General features: G+C 44.3%; 1 protein-coding gene across 1 annotated transcript in view; it reads left to right on the forward strand.

Moving 5' to 3' along the window:
• The window catches only part of LOC107197207 (non-compact myelin associated protein), a 33,549-nt gene extending 12,878 nt beyond the window's left edge, over positions 1 to 20,671 (forward strand). The window contains exons 2-4 of the mRNA XM_015603270.3: positions 14,034 to 14,137; positions 16,520 to 16,604; positions 18,401 to 20,671. Of these exons, the coding sequence (XP_015458756.2) occupies positions 14,047 to 14,137; positions 16,520 to 16,604; positions 18,401 to 18,686 (462 nt within the window). The 5' untranslated portion in view covers positions 14,034 to 14,046 and the 3' untranslated portion in view covers positions 18,687 to 20,671. The remainder of the gene's footprint in view (positions 1 to 14,033; positions 14,138 to 16,519; positions 16,605 to 18,400) is intronic.
• The last annotated feature ends 1,485 nt before the right edge of the window (positions 20,672 to 22,156 follow it).

The following is a 22,156-nucleotide window of genomic DNA, read 5'->3' on the forward strand; positions in this document are numbered from 1 at the left end:
CCCCACCTCATCCCCAACACCCCAACTTATCCCCAACTCCCCACATCATCCACAACTCCCCAACTCATCCCCAACTCCCCAAATCATCCCCAACTCCCCACATCATCCCCAACTCCCCAACTTATCCCCAACTCCCCACCTCATCCCCAACTCCCCACCTCATCCCCAACTTCCCACCTCATCCCCAACTCCCCACCTCATCCCCAACTCATCCCCTACTCCCCACCTCATCCCCAACTTCCCACCTCATCCCCAACTCATCCCCAACTCCCCACCCCTTCCCAACTCCCCACCTCATCCCCAACACCCCACCTCATCCCAAACTCCCCACCGCATACCCAACTCCCCACCGCATACCCAACTCCCCACCTCATCCCCAACTCATCCCCAACTCCCCACCTCATCCCCACCTCATCCCAAACTCCCCACCTCATACCCAACTCCCCACCTCATCCCCAACTCCCCAACTCATCCCCAACTCCCCACCTCATCCCCCACTCATCCCCAACTCCCCACCTCATCCCCAACTCCCCAACTCATCCCCAACTCCCCAACTCCCCACCTCATCTCCAACTCCCCAAATCATCCCCAACTCCCCACCTCATCCCAACCTCCCCACCTCATCCCCAACACCCCACCTCATCCCCAACTGCCCACCTCATCCCCAACTGCCCACCCCATCCCCAACTCCCCACCTCATCCCCAACTCCCCAAATCATCCCCAACTCCCCAAACTCATCCCCAACTCCCCACCGCATCCCCAACTCCGCACCTCATCCCAAACTCCCCATCGCATACCCAACTCCCCACCGCATCCCCAGCTCCTCACCTCATCCCCAACTCCCCACCCCTTCCTAACTCCCCACCTCATCCCCAACTCATCCCCAACTCCCCACCTCATCCCCAACTCCCCACCTCATCCCAAACTCATCCCCAACGCCCCACCTCATCCCAAACTCCCCACCGGATACCCAACTCCCCACCTCATCCCCGACTCCCCACCTCATCCCCACCTCATCCCCAACTCCCCACCTCATCCCAAACTCCCCACCACATACCCAACTCCTCACCCCTTCCCAACTCCCCACCCCTTCCCAAGTCCCCACCTCATCCCCAACTCCCCAACTCATCCCCAACTCCCCACCTCATCCCAAACTCCCCACCTCATCCCCAACTCCCCACCTCATCCCCAACTCCCCACCTCATCCCCAACTCATCCCAAACTCCCCACCGCATACCCAACTTCCCACCTCATCCCAAACTCCCCACCGCATACCCAACTCCCCACCCCTTCCCAACTCCCCACCTCATCCCCAACTCATCCCCAACTCCCCACCTCATTCCCAACTCCCCACCCCTTCCCAACTCCCCACCTCATCCCCAACTCATCCCCACCTCATCCCCAACTCCCCAACTCATCCCCAACTCCCCACCTCATCCCAAACTCCCCACCTCATCCCCAACACCGCACCTCATCCCCAACTCATCCCCAACTCCCCAACTCATCCCTAACTCCCCACCTCATCCCAAACTCCCCACCTCATCCCCTACACCCCACCTCATCCCCAACTCCCCACCTCATCCCCACCTCATCCCCACCTCATCCCAAACTCCCCACCTCATACCCAACTCCCCACCTCATCCCCAACTCCCCAACTCATCCCCAACTCCCCACCTCATCCCCCACTCATCCCCAACTCCCCACCTCATCCCCAACTCCCCAACTCATCCCCAACTCCCCAACTCCCCACCTCATCTCCAACTCCCCAAATCATCCCCAACTCCCCACCTCATCCCAACCTCCCCACCTCATCCCCAACACCCCACCTCATCCCCAACTGCCCACCTCATCCCCAACTGCCCACCCCATCCCCAACTCCCCACCTCATCCCCAACTCCCCAAATCATCCCCAACTCCCCAAACTCATCCCCAACTCCCCACCGCATCCCCAACTCCGCACCTCATCCCAAACTCCCCATCGCATACCCAACTCCCCACCGCATCCCCAACTCCTCACCTCATCCCCAACTCCCCACCCCTTCCTAACTCCCCACCTCATCCCCAACTCATCCCCAACTCCCCACCTCATCCCCAACTCCCCACCTCATCCCAAACTCATCCCCAACGCCCCACCTCATCCCAAACTCCCCACCGGATACCCAACTCCCCACCTCATCCCCGACTCCCCACCTCATCCCCACCTCATCCCCAACTCCCCACCTCATCCCAAACTCCCCACCACATACCCAACTCCTCACCCCTTCCCAACTCCCCACCCCTTCCCAAGTCCCCACCTCATCCCCAACTCCCCAACTCATCCCCAACTCCCCACCTCATCCCAAACTCCCCACCTCATCCCCAACTCCCCACCTCATCCCCAACTCCCCACCTCATCCCCAACTCATCCCAAACTCCCCACCGCATACCCAACTTCCCACCTCATCCCAAACTCCCCACCGCATACCCAACTCCCCACCCCTTCCCAACTCCCCACCTCATCCCCAACTCATCCCCAACTCCCCACCTCATTCCCAACTCCCCACCCCTTCCCAACTCCCCACCTCATCCCCAACTCATCCCCACCTCATCCCCAACTCCCCAACTCATCCCCAACTCCCCACCTCATCCCAAACTCCCCACCTCATCCCCAACACCGCACCTCATCCCCAACTCATCCCCAACTCCCCAACTCATCCCTAACTCCCCACCTCATCCCAAACTCCCCACCTCATCCCCTACACCCCACCTCATCCCCAACTCCCCACCTCATCCCCAACTCATCCCAAACTCCCCACCGCATACCCAACTTCCCACCTCATCCCAAACTCCCCACCGCATACCCAGCTCCCCACCCCTTCCCAACTCCCCAACTCATCCCCAACTCCCCAACTCCCCACCTCATTCCCAACTCCCCACCCCTTCCCAACTCCCCACCTCATCCCCAACTAATCCCCAACTCCCCACCTCATCCCCCACTCCCCACCTCATCCCAAACTCCCCACCTCATCCCCAACACCCCACCTCATCCCCAACTCCCCATCTCATCCCCAACTCCCCACCTCATCCCCAACTCCCCACCGCATACCCAACTTCCCACCTCATCCCAAACTCCCCACCGCATACCCAACTCCCCACCTCATCCCCAACTCCCCACCTCATCCCCAACTCCCCACCTCATCCCCAACTCCCCAACTCATCTCCAACTCCCCACTTCATCCCCAACTCCCCACTTCATCGCCAACACCCCAACTCATCCACAACTCCCCAACTCATCCCCAACTGCCCAAATCATCCCCAACTCCCCACATCATCCCTAACTCCCCAACTTATCCCCAACTCCCCACCTCATCCCCAACTTCCCACCTCATCCCCAACTCTGCAACTCATCTCCAACTCCCCACCTCATCCCCAACTCCCCAACTCATACCCAACTCATCTCCAACTCCCCACCTCATCCCCAACTCTTCACCTCATCCCCAACTCCCCACCTCATCCCCAACTCATCCCCAACTCCCCACCTCATCCCCAACTCATCCCCACCTCATCCCAAACTCATCCCCAACTCTGCACCTCATCCCAAACTCCCCACCGCATACCCAACTCCCCACCGCATCCCCAACCCCCCACCTCATCCCCAACTCCCCACCCCTTCCCAACTCCCCACCTCATCCCCAACTCATCCCCAACTCCCCACCTCATCCCCAACTCCCCACCTCATCCCAAACTCCCCACTGCATCCCCAACTCCTCACCTCATCCCAAACTCATCCCCAACTCCCCACCTCATCCCAAACTCCCCACCGCATACCCAACTCCCCACCCCTTCCCAACTCCCCTCCCTTTCCCAACTCCCCACCTCATCCCCAACTCCCCAACTCATCCACAACTCCCCACCTCATCCCAAACTCCCCACCTCATCCCCAACACCCCACCTCATCCCCAACTCCCCACCTCATCCCAAACTCCCCACCTCATCTCCAACTCATCCCAAACTCCCCACCGCATACCCAACTTCCCACCTCATCCCAAACTCCCCACCGCATACCCAGCTCCCCACCTCATCCCAACTCCCCACCTCATCCCCAACTCATCCCCAACTCCCCACATCATCCCCAACTCATCCCCAACTCCCCACCTCATCCCAAACTCCCCACCGCATACCCAACTTCCCACCTCATCCCAAACTCCCCACCGCATACCCAACTCCCCACCGCATCCCCAACCCCCCAACCCTCATCCCCAACTCCCCACCCCTTCCCAACTCCCCACCTCATCCCCAACTCATCCCCAACTCCCCACCTCATCCCCAACTCCCCACCTCATCCCAAACACCCCAACGCATACCCAACTCCACACCTCATCCCCAACTACTCACCTCATCCCAAACTCATCCCCAACTCCCCACCTCATCCCAAACTCCCCACCGCATCCCCAACTCCACACCTCATCCCCAACTACTCGCCTCATCCCAAACTCATCCCCAACTCCCCACCTCATCCCAAACTCCCCACCGCACACCCACCTCCCCACCTCATTCCCAACTCCCCACCCCTTCCCAACTCCCCACCTCATCCCCAACTCATCCCCAACTCCCCAACTCATCCCCAACTCCCCACCTCATCCCAAACTCCCCACCTCATCCCCAACTCCCCACATCATCCCCAACTCCCCACCTCATCCCCAACTCCCCACCTCATCCCCAACTCCCCACCGCATACCCAACTCCCCACCTCATCCCCAACTCCCCACCTCATCCCCAACTCCCCACCCCTTCCCAACTCCCCACCTCATCCCCAACTCATCCCCAACTCCCCACCTCATCCCCAACTCCCCAACTCATCCCCAACTCCCCACCTCATCCCAAACTCCCCACCTCATCCCCAACACCCCACCTCATCCCCAACTCCCCACCTCATCCCCAACTCCTCATCCCCAACTCCTCATCCCCAACTCCTCATCCCCAACTCCCCACCTCATCCCCAACTCATCCCAAACTCATCCCCAACTCCCCACCTCATCCCAAACTCCCCACCGCATCCCCAACTCCCCACCGCATCCCCAACTCCCCACCTCATTCCCAACTCCCCACCCCTTCCCAACTCCCCACCTCATCCCCAACTCCCCACCTCATCCCAAACTCCCCAAATCATCCCCAACTCCCCACCTCATCCCAAACTCCCCACCTCATCCCCAACACCCCACCTCATCCCCAACTCATCCCCAACTCCCCATCTCATCCCCAACTCCCCAAATCATCCCCAACTCCCCACCTCATCCCAAACTCCCCACCTCATCCCCAACTCATCCCCAACTCCGCATCTCATCCCCAACTCATCCCCAACTTCCCACCTCATCCCCAATTCCCCACCTCATCCCCAACTCCCCACCTCATCCCCAACTCCACACTTCATCCCAAACTTATCCCCAACTCCCCACCTTATCCCAAACTCCCCACCGCATACCCAACTCCCCATCGCATACCCAACTCCACACCTCATCCCCAACTCCCCACCTCATCCCCAACTCCATACTTCATCCCCAACTCATCCCCAACTCCCCATCTCATCCCCAACTCCCCAAATCATCCCCAACTCCCCACCTCATTCCAAACTCCCCACCTCATCCCCAACTCATCCCCAACTCCGCATCTCATCCCCAACTCATCCCCAACTCCCCACCTCATCCCCAATTCCCCACCTCATCCCCAACTCCCCACCTCATCCCCAACTCCACACTTCATCCCAAACTTATCCCCAACTCCCCACCTCATCCCAAACTCCCCACCGCATACCCAACTCCCCACCGCATCCCCAACTCCCCACCTCATCCCCAACTCCCCACCCCTTCCCAACTCCCCACCTCATCCCCAACTCCCCACCTCATCCCCATCTCATCCCCAACTCCCCACCTCATGCCCAACACCCCAACTCATCCCCAACTCCCCACCCCTTCCCAACTCCCCAACTCATCCCCAACTCCCCACCCCTTCCCAACTCCCCAACTCATCCCCAACTCCCCACCTCATCCCCATTTCCCCACCGCATCCCCAACTCCCCACCTCATCCCCAACTCCCCACTTCATCCCCAACTCCCCACCGCATCCCCAACTCCCCACCCCTTCCCAACACCCCACCTCATACCCAACTCATCCCCAACTCCCCACCTCATCCCCAACTCATCCCCAACTCCCCACATCATCCCCAATTCCCCACCTCATCCCCAACTCCCCACCTCATCCCCAACTCCACACCTCATCCGAAACTTATCCCCAACTCCCCACCTCATTCCAAACTCCCCACCGCATACCCAACTCCCCACCGCATACCCAACTCCCCACCTCATCCCCAAATCCCCACCTCTTCCCAACTCCCCACCTCATCCCCAAATCCCCACCCCTTCCCAACTCCCCACCTCATCCCCAACTCCCCACCTCATCCCCAACACCCCAACTCATCGCCAAATCCCCACCTCATCCCAGTGTATATGAGTTTATATGTGTATATAAGTGCGTTAAAGTTTACCTGTAGACCAAAATAAGTGTGTGAGTGTGTGTGTGTGTGTGTGTCTCATGTTTACTGCCTCACGTAAATCAAAGATTGTGTGAAGTGACTACTGCTGGAGTTTTTCATTATCTAACAGAACATGTGTGTGTGTGAGTGTGTGTTTTAACGGCTGTTACTGGGCACTCCAAGCAGGTGTGTTGAATTCTGTTCATTAAGACGTGATCAATCATTTCTGAGAGGTATTTAAAAACGTCAGCTCTCCCACTGAGGGCCGTCTCTCCTGCACACGTCAAATATTACTAATCACTCAAAGCTCAGCACTGAACAATACCACACAAAGAGCTGCTGGCTGTGCTGGCAGCAAACCCGGAACCGCATAATTGGAAGAATACACTAGAAGAAGAAAGACATTAACGTGTGTTTTACACCCATTTAATAAACCTTTTCTGTGTTTAATATAGAGAAAACATAAAGTTGCAAGAAAAATTATGTGAACCCTTTGGATTTACTTGGATTTCTGCATAAATTGGTCATTAAATGTGTTCTGATCTTCATCTATGTCACAACAATAGACAAACACAGTCTTCAAAAATGATGTTTGCATGGTTTTATTGAACACAACGTTGTTTTAACATGTTAAAATTCACAGTGCATGGTGGAAAAAGTATGTAAACCTTTGGATTTAATAACTGGTTGACCCTCCTTTGGCAGCAAAAACTTCAACCACACGTTTCCTGTAGTTGCAGATCAGACCTTCACAACAGTCAGGAGGAATTTTGGACCATTCCTCTTCACAAAACTGTTTCAGTTCAGCAATATTGTTGGGATATCTGGTGTGAATCGCTTTTTTGAGGTCATGCCACAGCATCTCAATTGGGTTGAGGTCAGAACTCTCTGTTGAAGCCATTCAGTCGGTTTTTACTTTTACTTTTTACATTTACTTCTATGTTTTGGGGCGATATTTCACAGTTGGGATGAGGTTTTGATGACGGTGTGCTGTACCTTTTTCTTCACGCATAGCGTTGTGTGTTTTCTTTCCATACAACTCAATTTTGGTTTCATCTGTCCACAGTATATTTAGCCAGTAGTGCTGTGGAACATCCAGATGCTCTTTTGCAAACTTCAGACGTGCAGCAATGTTTTTTTGGGCAGCAGTGGCTTCCTCCATGGTGTCCTCCCATAAACTCTGTTCTTGTTAAATGTTTTCCTCATTGTAAATGTTAGCATATGCCTGAGGTTTCTGTCTGAGATACTTTTGTGACACTTTCTATTCTTGAACGTAGATCTTCTGAGAGCTCTTTTTTGTGAGGCTTGATTCACATCAAGAAATGCTTCTTAAGAACAGCAAACTCAAAACTGGTGTGTTTTTAAAGGGCAGGGCAGCTTTAACCAACACATCCAATCTCATCACATCCTGGCTCCAATTAGCTTGTGAAAAGGTCATTGGCCTAGGATTTCACATACTTTTTCCCCCCTCACTGTGAATATAAACATATTGTGTTCAATAAAACTATAAAAACATATACATTTTGTGTGTTGTATTAGTTTAAGCAGACTGTGTTTGTCTATTGTTGTGACTTAGATGAAGATCAGAACACATTTAATGACCAATTTATGCAGAAATCCAAGTAATCCCAAAGGGTTCACATACTGTTTCTTGCAACTGTATTAGAGTGTGTAATCTTTTTTTGGTGGCGACTTTTTTTTGCCAGGCAGTGTCTTATGATATGTTAGCTAGATAGTTAAATCTACTTACACAGACTAGCCAGATAACAGCACTAACATTTCCATTTAAAAAATAAAATGTCCTGTGGTCCAACTAAACCTACTTTCCACTTATTAAAAAAAAAATCCTTATGTCCATTATTTCTGGGAAGGGAGAAAATATTGCAAACAACTGATTATCAATCATGTTGTTTGTATGTGTATTTTACTATCGATCAAGTGGAATAGATTTTTCCACAACAATAGAAACAGCACTGGGTGAACTAAAATTTTATGTTAAATTTGAGGGGTCCACACAAATAATTATGAAATGTGGAAGCTTCTTCTTCAGATTTATGCCAGGAAGAAAAAATGACTAATAATTTCTGACATGAGGAGTATTTTTAGCTACACATACAGAAGCAGTGAGCAAATCATGTGTAAGCATTTTTACTATAGGGGTGGAATGTTGATAGCATTCCACAGGTATTTAATCAGAGACAGATCTAGCAATGTGACTAGCCGTGGCAGAGCTCTAAAATGTGCGTCTTCAAGGCGAGCTCTTGAGACGGCAGCAGTATGTGGACGAGCATGTTCTTTCTTAAATGGTGCACCCGATTTTGTGTTCAGACAACTGGTTGGTTAATAAAATAAATAGCACATTATTATAAAACTGTTTCTGCCTCCACAATAGTCTAAGTGACATCCTATGGCAGCAATCAGCCCTCCAGATACCACCTCCATTGGCTGCTGTCTTGGGCAGCATTCATTTTTTTCTTGGTTTGTGCACTGTCATCCATGTTTCCCATGGAGTTTTTTTTTTGGTGTATTCCAAGACGTTTCCGTGTCTTTTTGTAGGACATGACCAAGTATTGACCATCGCTGTCTCTCTACCTTCCGGGACAGTGGCTCACATTTACATTTCTAATACAGTGCCCTATTAGAGATGAGGCTGTAAACCATATGTGCCCGGGGCAGTTTTGCGCAAATGGCTCTGGTGACATGCGTCCAGTCTACTTAGGCTTCCTTGGCTTTGGTAAGGTGATCATAATGCCTTCTCCTAGGGCTGTAATGGGCTTGTGAACTTTAAAGGGCTTACTGATGATCTATGCGAGAGGGTGGGCCATGATGTCCTTGGAGCAACAAAATGCTTGCTGTAGATGTTATCAGAGCCTGCATGGCCATTTTACAGGGCTGATGGCCTTCTTCTTTATTTCTCCTTTAGTGATAGGCTGATCTAGGGGTTTGGGTTCACCGATGAATGGTTGCAGCGGTTCTTTTTCATGGTCTATGAACTGCTCGTAGATCCACTCCCTGACTATCTGTACATTATTCACTTATCTGTTCCTATGAACTTCCCTTTGCTATTGTTGTCGGTGATATAAGGTGTTGGTTTGGTAGCCTTCAGTCCTTTGTGGTGAGGAACATCTTGTTGCAGTCGTCAGTGGTGGCAGTTTCTGCTTTTTAAAATAGCAAATTCCCTTAATCTTTTTAAAAGATGTTGTTGCGTTCTTTCTGCAGGTCTAAACGATTAGGTACTTTGTTACTAGGGTTGTTACTTTTTTTCCTATCCTACGGAAGTGCTCCTTTTTTTTTCCATTTTCCATTTTCCTCCCAATTTGGCTAGCCAATTGTCCCACCCCTGTGTGCTTCCCAATCACCAGTGGTGCCTGCGAACCTTTAGGGGTGTGCAGATGAGCACATGCTTCCCCGACACACGTGAAGTCAGTCACCCCTTTTTTTTCAACTGCTGCCGATGCACAATTGCCTGAGCAGCTAGTGCGCTTGTAGGAAAGCCCAGCGACCCGGTTTTGACACATCCACCCACAGAGGCCTCGTGTCGAGGTGGCGATAGTGAGTTGTCTTGGTTTGTGTCTTCGGTTCTGATGGTTTGACATATTGTGGTGTACCACCCTCCACAGTGTGGTTGTCAGCTCGCACTCCCTGGCAGAGGCATGTGCTAGCCTTGCTCTGGAAAATCAAACGAACCCAAACCCACAGCGTGTCATCACCAGCCATCTGCTCAGCTGATACCTAAGGCCGTAAATTTGAGCAGATGTCAGTTCCATTCAAACGTAGAGCGGAAAAGTGAACCGTGTCAGATGTTTTATGACAGTGACTGAGGCACTGAGGCAGGCCAGAGTCTAGACTAGTGGCTTGCCTCACAGATACACATAGACACACACAATGTATTTTTACGACTGTTTGCTGTTCTAACTGGTGTCCTACTGCTTTCATTTCAAAGACAAACGGAACAAATTATGAGACCAGTAAACATAGTTGAGATACACTGAGTGGACACTTTAAAAAAGCTCAATTCTTAACATCAGATACAGGTTTTTACATACACTCCAAAAAGTGTTCTTCAAGGATTCTTTATTAATAGTCATCCAACTATTTGGATGCTTAAATTGATGGAAAAACTTTTGTGAATGGAACCTTTACAGCCTAAAAGCCTTTCACACGTGTGACCAATATGGTGTGTGTTTATCAGCTGTGACCACCCTTGTGAAAAAGAAGTACACTTAAGTTATGTTAATTTGGAACCAATAATTTGTACTTAATTACTACTTATTTGTAATTAAAATTGTATAAATTTGCACTAAATTTGTATTTAGTACACTAGTCATATGTTATTTTCACCACTATTTAATGTAATTTAAGTATATTTGTGTGAGCTGTTTGACTGAACATTAAAAATCTATTAAAAATGTGATTAAAATATAGATTTAACATCACATTCATTATGAGGAGTGTATAGGAGTGTACTCTCTCTCTCTCTCTCTCTTCTCTCTCACTTTACAGCACACACACACACAGGCCCTGTACTCTCCACCACGTGGAAAATTAAATAGCTGTTATGAAATTGAAGGTTTTGCATGTTTTGTAGTTGCGGCGCTATTTGAATATAATCTGTTGGTCAAGAATAGATCTTACCTTTGTGTTTCTGTGTGTGTGTGGGAGAACCAGAGACTGTGTGTGTGTATATGCTTGAAAAAGAGTGTGTGTGTCTCTCTCTCTCTTCCGTGTTCCAGGGTTTTCAGCTTTTTATAGCCGATGCAAATTTTGTTCTCTTTTGAAGCAGCTGCACTTACTCTCCTGTAACAGAGCCACACACACACACACACACACACACACACCACACAAATACACAATCCTCACAAATACACCTGGACCACTACTGAGTGCTGAGTTTCTAGTTTTGAATGCGGTTAACTGTAGTAAGTTGTAAATCCCAGTGACTGTATCTAAGCCTGAACAGTTCAAAGATCTTAAATATAAAGCCACCACAGGTCTAGGGCCTCTGCTGACTGGTTGCAGTATGATGTGTAGCTCCACCCATCTCCATATATGTTAATGATTCCACTACATTGTGAGAAAGCAGGGTCACATTTAAAAATGAGGTGATTGTATGGCGTCACATCAATGTCAAATGTCGGGGGGAGCAAAAACAACAGGTGAAAAAAATTAACCAGCGTGTATGAACAAAAGCAAAAAAAAGGGAATTGTGTGCTTGCTGAACAGAATATCACTCTCGAGCTTAATTTTTCTCCTCTCGGGTGTTTATTTGCCTCTCGAATTCACAGTCCTCCTCTAATTTACACACACAAAATGTTAAAACACGCTGGTTAATTTTTTTCACATGGTATTATTGTGCCCCTGACTTTTGACATTGATGTGATGCCATACCAGACAGACAGTCCGTCTGCAGCTAGGGCTAGTTATTGATCATGTGGTGTGATTGTGCTGTTGGTCGCATTCACAGACTCTCTGTAAGAAATGTTATAATTTTTTGATGAATCTGACACTCTCGTTACATTTATTTTCTGGTTTGGACTGAGACATTAATTTTTCTTTATTTAAAGGGGACATGTTATACAAAAGTCACTTTTTGCATACTTTTGAATTTCAATTTGGGTCTCGACTGCCCCTATAAACACTCCAAGTATGAAAACCATACATCTGTTTTCTGTAAATCAGCTGACAGAGTTTGGTGTCAGGAATCATCTGCTTCTATGAGCCGTTTGGTTGCTCTGTTATTGTGATGTCACAATATAGAAACATGAAACAAACCAACCTGGGACCACCCTAACCTGTTAACCACCCACTAGATCTGACTTTTTGTCTGATGGAGGGATCTGTGGCAAGTCATGGGTGAGGGAGATGTAAATACTTTTAAATAATGAGTTATAATGAGAACACCTTCTGTCTGAGCCCACTCACTTTTCTTATGAGCAAATGTATTGGAATAGATAAACTTATAGTAAATTAAAGTAATAAGACAATATCTAGTTGCAAATCCTTTACTTGCAGTAGTTGCATCATGTCTGTGATCCATTGACATGATCACTAACCTTCTGCATTCTTCTTCTGTGATGCTTTTTGATGCTCATTATCTTGCTGCATAATGAAGGATCTCCAAATCAGTGTGGTTTCATATTTCTTTAGATATCTTTGTGATATCTTCACTCCAGATGACACTTATAGTTATTTTAGGTTATTTCTTTACAGCACTCACAATGTTTCTCTAATTAACTGCTCCTTGGTTTAACTGTTCAACACCTGTTATTCAGTACACCATTGATGACTTTCTTTTTCAGGACATTCCACATGGTTGTACTGGCTATGGCCATTATTTTTGCAATAGCTCTGATTGATTTTACAACTTCTTTCAGCTTCACAGCTGCATGTTTTTCACTCCTGGAACAGGTCTGTGGTTTTTATGTTGGTTATTGCTCTACCTATAAAAGCACAGTCTGCACAGATAAAACCCAAATCTGAAACTGAGTGTAGACATTCAGCGCTGTTTATTGTTTGAATAATTAATGTATCAGGACACACCTGGGCAACAGGACACATCTGACAATCACATGTTCCTATACTTTTACTCACAAGAAAAGTGATTGGGTTTAGAAGGTGCTATCTGCTGCTATTTTCAGTCTACAGCAGAACTAAAGGGATTGACCCCACTGTTTTAATATTATTGGGGGGGCATTGTATTTATAAACCTAAACTTAAAATATGTGACAATTACAAACCATACATTAAAAAGCTAGCTTCTCTAGGGTGTCTGAAGTTATACATGAACCTACTGGTTTCATGCCTTATGCCAGGCGTGGACCAGAGGGGGATTAAGCCACCCAGTGTTCTCTGGAATAATAGAGCTCCATCCAGTACTTTTGAGATGAGTTAGGGAGTTGGAGATGATGTGGTAATTATCCAACATTCTGATCCCACTCTTGTTGCTGGATGTAATCAAATCCATAGTAGAAAGCCTTCTCAGGACAGTAGAAAAAAGCTATTCAAGTAAACATTAATCAATTTCAGAAGAATGTGTCCCGATACCACTCTGTGACTGCAAACTCTTTAGTATCAGTTTTTTTGACAATGCAAGGATTATTGTTTTCTAGAACATAGACTGAGCAGATATGAACCGGGGGAGATTATAATTTGCTGTTTAATACTTTTATATGTTATTAATTATTAATATCTAAAGATGTAGAACTTAAGATATGAGATTATATTTTAGCATATCATCATGGCCCACGGCCTACACACTGGTTTTGTGTGTATGTGTGTGAGTGTGTGTGTGTGTGTGTATTTAAAAGAGATTAATATGATATTTAGGATTTGTACGGAATAAATGAATACAATATTTGCATTGGTGTGTTCTGGTTTAGTATGACATGAACATTTATAAAATCAACACACTGAAATTGTGTTTATATCATATTGTAACTGACGAATGTTAAAAAAGCCTGTAAATACACTGCTTTTTTATGAATTTTACTGAATGTTAAGCTGTTTTTTTGGTCTATCATTCAGGACACTGCTAAAGATGCAAGCTTCCACAGTTCATCCTGTGACCAACTTTACTACCACAGCACAGAACACCACCACCAAGTCCCCACAACAAATCCTCATCCAGAGTAAGTGTGTAATCACATGTAAACATCAAATAATCTACCTACTAAATATACAGTACAAGTCACAAGTTTGGACACACCTCAAATTCAGTAGTTTTTCATTATTATTTATTGAACAAAAATGGTTAAACAAACCAGAATGCAGCTCTGGAAAAAAATAAGAGACCACTTTAGTTTCTAAACCCGTTTCTCTGATTTTATTATTTATAGGTATATGTTTGAGTAAAATGAACATCCTGTTTTATTCTACAAACTACGGACAACATTTCTCCCAAATTCCAAATACAAATATTGTCATTCAGAGCATTTATTTGCAGAAAATGAGAAATGGCTGAAATAACAAAAAAGATGCAGAGCTTTCAGACCTCAAATAATGCAAAGAAAACAAGAAATCAATATTTGGTGGAATAACCCTGGTTTTTAATTACAGTTTTTGTGCATCTTTGCATGTTTTCCTCCATCAGTCTTACACACTGCTTTTGGATAACTTTATCCAATTTTAAGCAGTTCAGCTTAGTTTGACGGCTTGTGATCATCCATCTTCCTCTTCAATCTGGTTAAATTAAATAAGGTTTTCAATCTGGTTAAATTAAAGAAACTTAACATTATCAGTGGTCTCTTATTTTTTCCAGAGATAAGCACTGCCTAAATGCTTCACATTTTATTTTGGTTTGTTTAACATGTTTAAGTTACTACATGATTTCTTATTTGTTTCTTCATAGTCTAGATGACTTCAGTATTAATTTCACCATAGCAACCACGATGGATATCACAGCAACTGCCGATAAGGGATGATATGTCACCATCCCATAGTTTAACAAGCATCAATTTACCACCAACATAGTAACCACCTGGGAAACCATAGAAACTAGCTAGCAAACATTTAGCAACAGCATATCAACTTGAGATACCATAGCAACCACCTTGTAATCCCTTAGAAACATCACAACAACCTGTCTGAAATATTATTACAATCAACACCCCACACTTTAGCATCTACTTAGGCTGTGTAATCATTAATAGCAAAGAAATAAGCCTATTTTTACTTGTTTGGGAAAGTTATTTTGTTTTACAACTTTTATAAGGTTACAACTGTTTTAAAGGTGAACTCTGGTGTGAAATGGACTTTGAGTGTATTAAAACAAGCTAAAAAGTACCTACCTTTGTTGAGTAGCCCACCTCCGCTCTCCTGCAGCTTTCTGAGCTCCAGTATTTTGTGCACTTTTTCCAAACAGGCCTTGTGCCTGCAGGTACATCGTTTTTTCCTCCGTTATTTAGGCTCAAAGTAGCTCCACATTTCATTGGTAGAATCCGTAAAGCCCTGACATTTGACGGTTGGCTTACTGTGACTTGAATTTAAGATGGCGGCGCCTGGAGATTTATTAAACAAGGGATCCCCAGGGCTTTTCCATGTGGAAAGAAGGGATTTATCTGCAGGCACAAGGCATGCCCTCTATCACTCAGTCTAAAAGGCTGTCTGGGCAAAGTGCAGAAAATACTGGATCTTAGAAAGCTGTGGGAGAGTGGAGGTGGGCTATTCAACAAAGGTAGGTTCTTTTTATCATGTTTTAATACACCAAATTCATTTCAAACCGGAGTTCTCATTTAAGCGTGTAAAATATCTGTTTTGTTATAAGTCCCTTTAAACAAGGACAAATAAAAGCCCACACTGTTTCTATTTAACACAATATACTTAAATACCAGAGTGTTTTACAGATCGGCATGTGTCACATGTACAAAGTCAACAATCCAGTTAGTCAGCATAACTGTAAAAAAGCTGTCGCTCAGAATAGGCACTATACAATACTGTACATTTCATACCCATCATTATTAACACATCAGTATCAGCAAAGACACAATGGGCCTGTTCTCTTTATAGTAGGTTGTGTAAAAGGTGGGATATAAATACACAACATTAAAAAGACATTAGACAGATTCTGCAGCTGGAAAACATCTCAACATGCCTGTGTTCCATCAGCTTTATTTGCACTTACTGTTTATGGAAATGCACATTTAGAATCCAGTGTTAACCTCTGACCTCCCTATTAGGTGAATAAAGAAAGAGGCTTGTCTTCACAAACAGCGTAGACTTTCCAGTCATTCAGCATTTCAGTAACTGCTGTGATTTTTCATTTTCAGTTTACTTATTGTGATTTAAATGCAGTACTGTTTTTGTGTCTAAATGATTATGAAACGTTTATTGTGATACTTTTTTTCTATGTTTAATGTATTGTTTTAGTGGTGTGATGGATCAAAGTGAACTACTGTAACCTAATGAATGTCAGACTTTTATGGTTTCATGTTTTTGTAGCCATACCAAATGACAGAAAAAGTTGAAAAATATAAAAAATGACAGTAATGTAAGCTGTAAACTGTCTTTCTCAGGTTCTGGAGCCATAATTGCAATTATTGTTATCGCCATCATCATCATCCTCGCTATCCTTCTCATCATATTGAAGACGTACAACAGGTCAGCCCACGTCCCAAATACCACACTGGTATTTATAAGGCTGCATATTTCACCCCCAAAAAATACAGTACTATTTACATAAGAAAAGTGAATGTATTTGTTATAAAGGCACTGAGTTTGGGAGAAGTATAGGTAAAACTTAAGGGTTTATTAATTAACATTACTTTCAACAGAACACCTCAACTAATTATTAATTGACAATAGTTAAGATATTAGTAGCCATTACTACATGTTTTAACTACTAATTTAATTAATTATTATTTACTATATTTTTAAGCATCGTTTGGTAACCCTTATTGTAAAGTGTTACCAAACAATGTTATAAAAAATAAATAAAATAAAGTATGGGTTAAAAGGTCCTGCAGACATCAGCACATTTAAATTATGTTTATGGAGGGTTCAGTATATAAATTTGTTTGTTTTATTAAACCCCATAAACATACAAGCAACATGTGTATGTTAATTTTCAGTTTGCTATAATCATAAAATACTTTGATAGCACAAAATATATAAGGTAACAATAAAAGCAATAATAATAGTATGTATTATTATAATAACAGTCGTAATAATCGTGCCAATTTTTTTAATAGTGATATATGTATAATGCATTATGCAGTAACACAGTGATATTATTGAAAGTATGAATATTAATAGATAGACAAATGGCCATTTGTATTAATATTCTTCTTATAGCTGTTTAAGTTATTATATGGAACAAAGTACTGTGAACCATGACTTTTGCCATATCCCTCGGAAGTAAAAGAACGGTGCACTGACCTGTCTGTTCACATGAATAATTCTAGAAAGACACCACTGTTTACAATCATTACCAACGATTGTGCTGTTCACTATGGGTGGTAATGCACAGTGTGGGTGGGATAAAATAAAAAATGCAGGGCTCTATTTTAGTGACCTTTAGGCAAGCCATAAACCATCTACCATGCATCTTGATTTAGGGTGTGTCAGTGTGTCATCGCTATTGTAACAACGGGAAAAGTACACTTTGCATTGCCTAAAATGCAGCATGGCATCTACTGATTCTCTTAATTAACACAGCAAGGATTGTACTAATTATCTTAATTAATCTTAGGTGCATTTTTGGGCGCAACATGAAATAAACCATAAAAATATCTTGTCACTTGCCATTCCCTTTAAGAGACTTGTGCACAATACTATTTAAATGGCACTGTCTGGCTGTGTCTAACACTTTTCAGCAGAGGACACTGACCTGGGTGTTCAGGCTTTGAAGATGTGTGAGCAGCTCATTTACAGGAACAGCAATGTTATTTTATTTAGTATTTTGTTTATTGTTGATGTAAAAGTTGGGTTTGTGCACAGCTGCATGCCTGGGTTGCCAAAGATAGCAATGAATTTCTGACTGTTGACTGCTTTCAGTCAGTAGCATACCTGTGTTTTCCATTGTCAAAAAAGAAATACAGCAGAAATTTACCTGAACACACCTTATACTATTCAAAAGCTCCAAGGCTATTTAAACGATGCATGTAAAAGTCGGCAAAATTGACTGCTGGTGGGGTGTAAGATAGCAATGAGTATCACAAAAGGCCTTGCGCAGGGAGAAAAACAGGACCCGTAGTGTCCTCTCTTTGTGGCACCGCTATCAGGTCTCACTCTGACTCCTGTACTAGCAAACGTTGCACTGGCTAGTATTAATCCTTACTCACAAGATGGCACCTCACAACTGTGCATCACCTAGGTAATAATAAACCTTTAGTATACTGCTCTTCCATGACTATTGGCCTGTCAGTCTAATAAACTCTTATTTGTGTTTGTGGCAGGAGGACGCATGCGGCGCGGATCCTTACTGGAAGCTCCAACAACCAACGGAAAAACACATCAGCACATTCAAACATGGTGATGGGCAATATCCGAGGAAACTCTGGTCTGGGAAGTTTTGCCCAGTCTACGGCACCTCCAGAGAACGGATTCCACCTACCCCGCGTAGATCTGGGAACTGTGAATCACCTGGGAACTGCGGACCAGAGACCCATCGAGCAGTTCAGTACAACCAGTGGTTCAACTGTGGTCACAATCCACGACACACCATCAGTTGGAAACACATAACACAGCCCTCAGTGACTTCAGTTGGCTGCAATAAGATGGTCTTGTTGTGCAAAGAGAAAATCCAGCAGAATGAACAAAGTGAACGTATGCTTGTGGTCAGAAACCTGCAGAACAGATCCAGATTATTACTCACACTAAAACATGCTGTTCCAAATATACTGACTAGAGACCATAGGTGTCCATTTACACTGCATTCCTTAATGGTTATGATTGTGACAACATTAAGGCTAGCCAAATTGAGATGGAGCTCACAAGTGCCATGACTTTGGGGTTACTTGAATAGAAAGTTGGGCAGATTGATACGCAAGTATCAGTACTGTACTTCCAATCACAGTGATTCATTCTGAGAATCAATATTCACCTGAAAACCACGTTGTAATTTTATTTGTATATAACTGAATGTCTACATGAGTCTGAAAAACATAAAGAGAGGTGTGTTTTAATCTGATGTGTTTTAGAGTGGTTTTATACCACAAAATAATTTGATTTTGGGAAAACTTTTGAATATAAGGGCTAAAATATCATAATAATAAAATAGGAATTAGGAATTTAATGGTTTACAAATGACTGTATGTTAAAATGAACAGTGCAATGTCTCAAAGAAAGCTGACTGGTTGCAGTATGATGTGGAGCCCATTCTAATATGTTTCCATGAAAGGAGAAATCCAGTAGGAAATTAACTTGAGGTGTAGTGAAACACGATAATGAGTATGAATTTTGTTAAATAGCCCAACTCCATTCATTTCAAAATACATGGTGTTATGAAATAGCTAAAATTTGGGAGGAAGTCTGCCTCTTATCTAGCACTCTATGGCTGTGACCGAAATGGCTCCCTACTCCCTCATTAGTGTTGCGCTATGTAGGGAGACACTAATAAGTTCACTAATTAGTGGTAAAACTGGAGTGAATTCGGACACTAACTAATCATTATCATGCGCCAGCACCGGTCGCATAAACACACACCGGTGAGAGAGGGGCTGAACCGTATTTAAAACTCCATAAACACACTGAACTGAGCTCTGAATTAAAGTTAGTGAAGCTCTGAGCTGATCATGACGTTATTTATCTGTTTGTTATATTTACGCTGTTTAAAAGATGATCCTCACATTACTGAACTACATGAAGAAAACCTTAAAAATAGCAGCGTATACCGGCTCGCACTGTTGCCAGATTGGGTGGTTTCATGCCAAATATCGAATTGTGTCTGAAATTGTCTGGAGGAAACGCTTTGGTTTGACGCTTGGTGAACAAAACTACCAAGTTTAAAGAGTTGGGAAATTTAACTCAGCTGTGTTATAGTTAGATATCTAACCCTGCAGAGACAGAGCTTTTAGTCCTGCTGATGGAAATTTGAAGCTGTGTTTATGTTCGTTATTATATGTGAGTAAGTTATTTCTTTCTTTCATTGCTTGCAAGGTTGTTTTTATGTACTGTTTTTACGTTTTTGTTTCGTGTGTCCAATGATACAAGGCACAAAACACATAATACAAATATGCAGATAAACTCATTTAAATATCATTTTTTGTAATCAGTGATATTTAAGATATTTATGGTATTTTAGGTAGGATCATGTTGGAATAAACCGTGTAATATTGTTAATATGACGAACATCAGCTGTTTGGGTGGTTTTGTCAGTAATTTTGTGGATTTGAAAAACGTTTTACCCTGTGAATTGGTTTTATCTGAATCCCACTGTAACAATCTGGCAACCCTGGTGGCTCGCTGTCCGCTCCGTTTCTTCGGCTGTCTGTTGCTTAGTAGCGAGACCCGCAAAGCATTTTGGGACACATTCAGCTCGCTTAGTAAGCAGCGATGTTTACTATAAATCATAATGCATTATGGGAGTTTTTAGTGCCCTCAAAATCACGTCCTAATCCCCCCTTATGATTCGGACACTCAAAGAAAAATGGCTGACATACTCAATAGTGCCCTAACTAGTAAATAGGGAGCCATTTCGGTCACAGCCTATAAATACCCTCTAACTAGCCTACATCAAATCATCGCACCCCTTCACCACCCTATCTCCCCTTTTATTAACTGACACACACAAATGAAACTACAGAAGATATACACCGCCTGACCAAAAAAAAGTCGGCAACAAAAAAAAACCTCACAAACTAATATTTTCTTGGACCGCCTTTATCCTTGATTGCTGTATGCATTCACTGTGGCATTGTTTCTATAAGCTTCTGCAATGCGAAAGATTCAGTTCAATCCAGTGTTGCATTATTTTTTCACCAAGATCTTGCAGCATTAATGATGAAACAGTCTGACCACTGCATAAAGTCTTCTCCAGCACTTCTCAGAGATTCTCAGTGAGGTTAAGGCAGGGTTCATACACATTTCAACCAATACATTTCCATGATTTTATCATGACCATGCCTTCAAGGCAAATTTTAATGACCATACGATTTTTTAAAACATCAATGCAGACATGGACAATAAAACCAAAAATCAACTAAAACTATCATTTAAATTGATTATGTTAGGTCTAAAATGAATCAGATAAATTGGTGACACACAATCGTTAAAAATAAGTGTGTTTCAGATCCTGAGAGCTCCATTGTTTAGGGCTAAATTACTGAATTAACTGTGTGCTGACGTATTTGTTAGCTCAAATACGGATTTTTTCCATCGATTAACTGAAACACCAATCGACCAACAATCGACTTTTCCAAAACTTTCTGAGTATTTTTAATTTTCCAACACTTATCCAGGCCTGGAAATTGCTATTTTCTAATTCCATGACTTTTCCATGTTTTTCATGACCGTACGAACCCTGTTAAAGTCTGGAACTCATTCTTTCAGCACATACTATTGCTGAACCTAGACCTGACCAACTGCAGCATTAACCCCAGATCATTTATTTACTTAAATCCAGGTGGAGACTTTTTTTTTGCCAGGCAGGGCATCACGTTAATACTCTGCGGTAGTTTTGGGTCGGAGTTGGTGCAACAGTACAAATATTACATCTAGGGCAGGGTATGAGGGTTATTCATTTTGCAATCTGTTTCCCTATCCAACCTATTGGTTAGTTTTTTTAATGAAGACTAAAGCTACTTTGAAAACGTTGAGATTGTAAGTGGTGTAAAAATAGCGGCTTCTCTGAATCCCTAGCATTGTAAGCCTGTTGGGAGCATCAGCTAAAACCGCTGTACATTTGTACTTCTTATCATGTTACACAACACTCAAGCAATTTCACACTGGATTTCTCCTTTAACAGATGCTCTGTACTCTGTACTCTTAGTGGCATACAGAGTTCGATCTGTCTCAGAATCTTTAATGAAGGCAGTCCAAGTTTCTTGATCTGGTAACAGGTTCTACCAGTACCATTGAGTAAATGAGTCTATGGAAGGGGATAAAACTGTCATCCATTCTTTTATAGTCAATATATTTTACTCTAAAGCAGCACTTCACTGACTGATATAGGACTTAATCACTCCTTCTAAACAGGGAGTGAAGTTAATGCA

Source organism: Astyanax mexicanus, chromosome 14, assembly GCF_023375975.1.
Source record: "Astyanax mexicanus isolate ESR-SI-001 chromosome 14, AstMex3_surface, whole genome shotgun sequence".
NCBI classification, from domain to species: domain Eukaryota; kingdom Metazoa; phylum Chordata; class Actinopteri; order Characiformes; family Acestrorhamphidae; genus Astyanax; species Astyanax mexicanus.